This window comes from Triticum aestivum, chromosome 5B (assembly GCF_018294505.1).
Source record: "Triticum aestivum cultivar Chinese Spring chromosome 5B, IWGSC CS RefSeq v2.1, whole genome shotgun sequence".
Lineage (NCBI taxonomy): Eukaryota > Viridiplantae > Streptophyta > Magnoliopsida > Poales > Poaceae > Triticum > Triticum aestivum.
The window spans coordinates 677,331,780-677,339,722 of record NC_057807.1 but is presented as its reverse complement, the minus strand read 5'-3'; the positions used below and the strand labels follow the sequence as shown (position 1 = coordinate 677,339,722).

Sequence of the window (7,943 nt, the reverse complement as noted above, 5' to 3'; positions counted from 1 at the left end):
GGGGGGGACAAGAGACCTTAATGTTTATTTGCTAACTAATTCCATTGCATGCAATGAACTGACCACTGCATGCCTTTCTAGGTAGTCTCAAGTCATTGAAAGCATACACGTCTCACATCTCTTATTGGTTGATTCCTTTATTCATGTCAAGAAACAAGAAACGAGGTGGAAGTTAATGCAATGCGCCTAAGTGTTTTGGGATTATTTGGTTTCGTAATGTGCCTCTTCAGTTTAGTTTGGTTACAAGAATATTGTTTCTAGTTTAGGTTGATCTGTACTTTCCTTTCTTGATAGCAAGGACTTAAATGCAACTATATGGAGTGGGTTAACCCTGAATGGCCTGCCCCTTTGAATATGAGTCTAGCTAGGATCTGGAGCATGTATGATGAGGAGATGAAATAGAGGCTCAGACAAAATGTAGTGAATGTTGAAGAAAACTTGGAAGATTTTGGGAGAGAAGAAAAGATGGAAAATGAGCTTAGTTCATATAAACTTGTTTTTGCTAAGATAGTGGCTAAAAAGGAGCATGCGATGGCCGAATTAGGCAACACACAACTTGCTCTACATGACCTAAAGCAAGAGCTTGAGAAGAAGAACATGGCCGACAAATCAGCCACAAACATCCATCAAGTGTTGAGGGCTAAGGGAGAGAAAGATATGGACCAGATGATGCAAAAGAGGGACAGTTTGATGGAAGAAAGGAATATGTTAAAGCAAGAGAAAAGGAATCTTGAGTACACTATTGCTAGTCATTTCAAATAGAAGGAGGCCAGTAAGGACAAGATAAGGAAGCTTAAGGGGATCCTGGATGAATTTGAGTGATGCTATATTGTTGTACTTGTTGTAATGCTGCCAGAATTGTAGCACTTAATTTGATAGACTTGTGTAATAAAATTGCAGTACTGATTAAGTATAGTTGGTGTTGTCATTCGTGTGCCTAAATTCAAATATTGCAGTCAATTAAGTCAGCTCCATCAATTTAGTTATAGTCAATTTTACTGCACCTAAATTCAGTCAATTTAACTAAAAAAGTTCAGTCAATTTGGTAATTTGCAAGTTCAGAAAATGCCAATAGTTTGGAAAGTTCTGTCAATTTAGGTATAGTAAATTTAATTGTACCTAAATTCAGTCAATTTAACTGAAAAAGCAGAGTGGATTTGGTAATTTGCAAATTTAGAAAATGTGAACAGTGCAAAAAGTTAAGCAGTCCTTTTAGGTACAAATCAATTTTGCTGTACCTAAATTCAGTCAGTTTAACTGAAAAGGTTTAGATCAACCAATTTGGTAATTTTTTGCATATGTTGCATTTTTGGTAGTTGCTATTTTTGGAAAGAATGCATGATTCTTCTTTTGACTTATGGCTTTTTTGGCAAGTTATTCTCTTGAGAATAAATAGTATAGTACAAATAACTTAACTTAACTTAACTCAACATAAACCATAAACATCACAAATAGCATCATATAACATAAACATCTTTAGTTCATGCATCACTTGCATGTTTCAATCCAAGCTAACTTAACTTATATGCTGACTTATAAAGCATACCTGAACATCTTCAGATCATCAGACTACAATAACTTATATGCAGAATATATACAACATACCTAACTGCATTACTTACTAACGTATATGCTAAATTCATATAACAACATACCTAACTGCTACAACTTCTTCTGCATTATCAACCATTCCTTTTCAGTCCTTCTTCAATATCATCAAGCGCGTAGTAGGCTCCTTCTTCACCTTCTTGACAACCAGCGATTCTTCCACATGCACAACCTCTTCTTTAACTTGGACCGCAACAACTACTGGAGTAGATGCTGGAGCGAAGGGGTTCTTCAGAATGATCTGAACCTTGTTCGGACTCGTCGTCAGAGATGGTGATGGGCTCCTCGACGGGCAAAGGGATGGCAGGCTCGAACTCATCGTGCACCGCTGCGGGCACATCGATGAGGATGGGTGTGACATGTTTCGCCCGTGAGGCCACTTCCACATTTGTGTTCTTGTGCTTCTTGCATATTAAGCTAGGCCATGTTTGTGCCTCTTTTCTTTTGTTGTAGAATCTGACCATGAGGTGGGTTTTGATATGATATGCAACTCCCTAGCTTCAAGAATATATTTATTGGAAACCTCACAATTGTTGTTCACAAGGATTCACACTTGGGGAAATCTCTTTTGAACCCCCTAACCCAAGTGTTTGGTGGGAGTTGCTCAAGCCATGTGTAGGCTTCTAAGCTGATGGCCTCATTTCCACCATGCTTGCATCCCACAATTGTGTTGTTGTGCTTCTTGCACACTTCCATAGCTGATTCTTAAGTACATCTCCTTTGTGTGTTTGCTGAAAATTTTGCCATATATGTCTCACATAGTGTCCCTGTCCTGCATCAGGAAAGTGTTGTTTCAATCCCTTGATGAGCCCCTTTTGTTTGTCTGACAGTATAGTCCATGGCTCTATGTAAATATTCCAAAGTCACATTTCAGATTTGAAAGAAACCATTTCCATGTGTCAGTGTTCTCAACCTCCGCAACTGCAAATGCTAGAGGGTAAATGCAGCTATCGGGATCCATCCCAATAGCACACAGCAGAACACCTCCATACTTGGTCTTTAAGTGGCAGACATCTAAACATATGACAGGCCTATAGGTTTGCATGAAACATCTTTTGCAGGCATCGAGAGAGAAATAACAACTTCCAAATATGCCATCATTGACAACCACATAGAAAGAGTTGCCTCTGATTGATCTTTTGAATTCCTATGCATAATACTACATGTTATTGTACTACTCTTACGCATCTCCTTAAATGAATTTCTTCACTAGTCTCTTGGCCCTTCTCAGTTTGCTCCTTGATGCTATCATGTTCCAATCCTTCTGAAATACCCTTGAAAAGTTCTTCATGTTCATGATTTCATCAGCTCTGAAAGAATCAACATACTTTTGAGTCATAAAGCGAGCAGTGCAAGACCTAACACTCCATTTCTTTATGCATGTATGTTGTGGGTTGTATTTCGTTATGATGAAGCACGTGGTTCTTCTATCAAATGATGCACACAAAGAACAAGGGCACCCATCTTCACAGATGGTCTTCAGTCTTCTCCTATCATCCCTGGGAAACCTAATGTCAACTTTTTTTTGATAGCTGCACTCTTTGATAGATTTCCTCAGTAACTGAACAGTTCCAAAGGTCTGACCAACTTGGAAGCTTGGTTTACTCAAGTCTTATTCTCTAAAAGATTTGAAATTCAGCTTCTCATAATCTTCATCATAATCAAGCAAATACATGTCCCCATCTTCAGTAGGATCATCAGGTTCTTCTTGGGCTGCTTTACCTTTCTCATATTCAACATTTATTTTAAACAAGTCATCATCCCCATTTTGTAGATCAATATCTGAGTCAACAAGCTATGAATTTTAATCCTCATCTAAAGAATGAATTCTTGCATCATCAACTGCATTTGCTGCATCCATGTTCAGAACCCTACAGATTTTTCTCCCCCCTATACTCAACTGAAATGTATGGACATACTCTCCTGGTTGAGGTGGTCCTGGTATGTACTCGCCTTCTGACTCTTCCACACTATTTGATAGTGCATCTTCAACTTGACCTTGCTCTACCTCATCCTCTTGATCTTGCTCAGCCTACTCCACTTGCACTTGCTCAGTCTGGTCTTCTAGCACTTGCTCCTAATTTGCTCTAATGCCACTGAATTTGACCACTTAAGGTCCTTCATCATCAAAATGAATAAGAACAGGAGAAACAAATGATCTCATGCTCTCATTGTGATCAAGAAATAACTACTAGAATTGATTCCCATTAAGAGCACAATCCTTCATGTTTTCTGTCATACTATTGCCCCCTATCTTAATCACTCTTAATCCATTCTTATATACTGTCAATCGAGGAACACACCAGTACACCCTAATCCTGCCCAAAAACACATACCCAATTTAGTCCACTAAACTGCCAAAAACATTACATGTCCAATTATCTATGTCACAATAGTCAAACCAAATGGAATGGCCTTTGTGGTAACCCCTACGCTTGCCTGCACAAAGGAAATTGCCTGCACAAAGGAAATAGGCACCATGTATGACCTCAACAAAGAAGTGGTTGTTTAGGGGGTCCTACAAAAAAGCAAAGTGTTAATGTTCAAACAAGCAAAGTGACAATGTTCACACAAGATTCAGGCAGGTTCAGACAGTACTAAATTTCGAAAAAATTGGACAAGTTATTGGACCAAAAACATGGTTTTTTGGACCTCCACTAAACAAATATATGATCTCTCACATCCAAAAGCATGGATTTTTGGGCGCATCTAACAAACACAAGGGCATATGATAAACAAAAGGTCATATGATCAACACAAGGGCACCAAGAAAATAGTAAAGCAAGCATTTTTGGCCTAGTTGTCATACCCTTGGATTTCACCACAACATCCCTCCGTTTTCACCTGCAAACCCCCCCATGTAACCGTAATTTAGCTGGACCACTAATTTGAATGCCACAGCTAAAACCCTACCATGCACCCCCTCAACCCGTGGCAAAAAGGGAGAAGGAGCCCAAACCCTAACACGATTGTGCAATTGAACCCTACCCGCAGTCATTCCCGAAGAAGAAAGAGACGTATCAAGCATAGAAGGAGGCAGCGATGACGACGTACCGTATAGGGGACATGACGTATCAGGCAGACGACGCTTGGGAGCGGGAGGAACGTCACGAAAGCCCCTCCCAAATGGCGCAGATGGCGGTGGCTCTGCATCCGACGAAGAGCTCATGGCGCCGTCGCTACGCTCGCTCCCGCCGATGAGGTGCAGGTGACCACCTCGGCAGCCACAAAGAAATAGGGAAGGGGAAAGTGAGGGGGAGAGGGTGATGGAGAAGAGGGGTGTGGTCTGGTCACTAGGGTTTTAGTTTTGTCGAATTTGCAAAAATAAATACCCTCGAATGTCTAAGTATTAATATTTGTTCCGACGATGTGTCCAGTCAACGCTGGTGGATCGAGTGGGCCGGTGCCAAACCAGGACATACATACATAAAATTGTATTTGGGACCGTGGTGAGTTCCTTTGACAAGTTTAGGGTCCGTATTTGAGGTATTTCGAAACACATATACTAAAATGAGTTCCAGCGCAAGTTTAGTGACTGTGGGGTGAGATTTTCTCTCTTTAAAACTACTCCCTCCGCTTCTTAATATAAGTCCTTTTATTTAGAGGCTTCAATGTCGTATATAAACATATTTTAGAGTGTAGATTCATCCATTTTACTTTGTACGTAGTTCATATAAAAATATCTAAAAAAATTATATTTAAGAACAGAGGAAGTATATATGATTCGAAGCACAACCACGGCACACTAGCTTGCCGTGAGCATAAAGTTCAGGCCGTAGACGTGCCACCACTCACTTGGCGGCTTCACTGACGAGTGGGCCCCAGCTCGTGCTCACACTAGTCGTCTCTCCGTCCTGCGGCCTCGTCTCGTTTCGACATCCACCTTCCTGTTTAGTGTTTACTGCCTCACAAATCTCAAACCCTACCTCGCTAGCCATCCCTCCAGATCCCTCCGCCCCTCCCCGGCCGCCATGCGGATCCGCAGGTCCGCCTCCCGCCTGCTGGGCTCTACCGCCGCCTCCTCCTGCCCGAAGCCGGAGCCGCCCCGATTCGAGCTCCCCCGATTGGAGCCGCCCCCGCCCCCGCCCCCGCCGCCAGCCCCAGCCCACGAATCCGGCGCCGGGTTCGTGGGGCCCAAGACCTCCTCCGGCGGGGAGCCCTGCTGCGAGCTCAGCCGGTCGCCATGGGACCTCATGGCGCAGCTCGACCTCTCGGATCCCCAGGTAATTTCGTCACCCCACCCCACCCCACCCCCTCGCTCCTCGCTCCTCGCTCTCCTGCCTGGCCGCGTATTGCGCATTCCCGCGCCGCTGTGTAGTAGCTAGCATGCCGCCATGCCCCCCTCGCTACCTTGCTCTCCTCCGCGGAGGTTCCCTTTCGGTCTGGGGCATGTTTCTAGGGTTCCGTCCCCCCGCGCGCGCGTGGAACCGCGTCGAGGTCTAGCCGCCTAGGGCGCGTCAGTTAGCTCCCTCGCGGTAGTATCTGACCGGCTGGCGGCGGCGCGGCGGCTAATCGGGCTGCAAGGTCCTCCGTCGGTCGCAAGCCCTACCTACCGCCCGGCCGCCCCCCATTTCACTTCAGCAATAGCAGTAGCGGCTAGCACTTTTCGTTCGTTGACGTGTATTTCCCGAATTACCATCTCATTCAGGTGGAGAAGCTCTTCGTGGAGACTAGTTTCATGAGTGTTTCCTGGCGAGGTTGCTGGCTTTTCCCAGCAGGCATCACCATGCCTGCCGGCTCCATCAAGGAGGAGGAAGACTTGGCCGTAGATATGGTTGACGGGGTCATCTTGAAACTGCACAAAGCTGCGGAAAAGATGGAGAGCATGAAGAATCAGAGCAAGCAGAAGAAGAATAAGGGGCTCAAAGTGAAGAAAGGAGTGTGGACGTGCAGGAAGAATGACGGCAAGAGGTGGTGCTGTCGGCGGCCCGTGAGTGAGCCCAACTTGTACTGCTCGTACCACTCAGATCAGAAGCTCCCTGCCGGCGACAAGCCACGTAGGAAGAGGCCAGACATTGACCTGGGTGAGGGGTTCTACTACTATGCAGGGTTCGGCCCGGGCACCAAGAGGCGCCGCACGTCAAGCAGCGACAGTGTGCCGGAACTTCCACTGCCTGCTGAGCCACTGAAAGAGGAGGCACCAGACAAAATGCAACTTGATTTTAGTGCAGGTCAGGTACAAGCAGCGAATGAAACCGACCATCAAGTGGTGCTCTTGCCATCAGCAAACATTGTCGACGAGCCTGGCACTGCTGGGATGTCGGCGTGTGACAAGGAGAGCGGTGATGATGTCGTGCCGGAATTTTCAGTGGCTGCTAAACCACCGAAAGAGGAGCCACAGCCTGAAATGGAACTTAATTTTAGTGCAGGTCAGGCACAAGCTGATGAGACAGACCATCAAGAGGCACGGACATCAGCACGTGTGGTCGACAAGCCTACGGGAAACGACGGCACCACCGGGATCGCAGGCTGGGACGAGGAGAGCAGCGATGACGAAGCGCTTGGCTGCAATGGCGAACAACCCCGCGACACCAAGAGGAAGGGCCCGTTCAAGAAGAGGTGGAGGAAGCCTGTGAAAGCCCGGTCGCTCAAGTCACTGATGATGTCGTAGTGCCTGTTTCTCATTGGTTTAGTAGTTAGCTCAGCTTAGTCTGCTCCAGTTTTGGTGCTGAGTTGCAAGGTACACAAACTGTTTGTAGCATCTTTTGTGTGTGTGGATTGTACTGTTTTAACTGGGAGTGCTGGCCGTTAGATCGAACTGAATTAATGTCTTAAAAGGTGTCGTTTAATCGTCATGGGTGAGATGCAGCCACTGTTTTTTTTGCTGTGATTCAATTCGCTGCTGCGTCGAGTAGATGCGCCAAATTCAGTCCAGCAGTGCGTGCCTGAATGCTCTACAATACATACTGGTTACCTGCTTATATACCCGATCTCCCAATTGATGCGCGACTGCTAGCTCCTGAATGTACAATTACACTGTCAATCTTTGTACCGTGCTTGAAAAGTACTGCCAGAGGCGTCGGTACAGAAAAACCTAGCAGCTCCCAATATCTGTTGGTTGGCGCCGCCAACAGCATTCACTGCGAAAGAACTTCTTGCATTTTCCTTTCAGGCAATGTTCTTATAGTAGGAGACTATGTTTCTGTCATCGACTAGTGTGTGGTGACTTCGTGCTTCTCAATCTCTTCATACGTTCTTCAAGTTGGTTGCTTCTTTTTTTGCGAATGGTAGAAACTTTGGGTGGCATTAGCTCTTTCATGTTGCAAATTTGCAGCGAATATTTTTTTTTCTTTGTGTTAAAGACCCTTTCGCCCAAAAAATTGATTGTAGTTTGA

The 7,943-nt window shown here is 45.1% G+C and overlaps 1 protein-coding gene across 1 annotated transcript; it reads left to right on the top strand.

The window, feature by feature from the left end:
• The first annotated feature begins 5,447 nt into the window (after nucleotides 1-5,447).
• On the top strand, nucleotides 5,448-7,416 carry LOC123114131 (uncharacterized). The gene is made up of 2 exons (XM_044535498.1): nucleotides 5,448-5,831; nucleotides 6,257-7,416. The coding sequence occupies exons 1-2, from the start codon at nucleotides 5,580-5,582 to the stop codon at nucleotides 7,217-7,219; spliced, it is 1,215 nt and encodes a 404-aa protein (XP_044391433.1). The 5' UTR covers nucleotides 5,448-5,579; the 3' UTR covers nucleotides 7,220-7,416.
• Nucleotides 7,417-7,943: the final 527 nt, after the last annotated feature.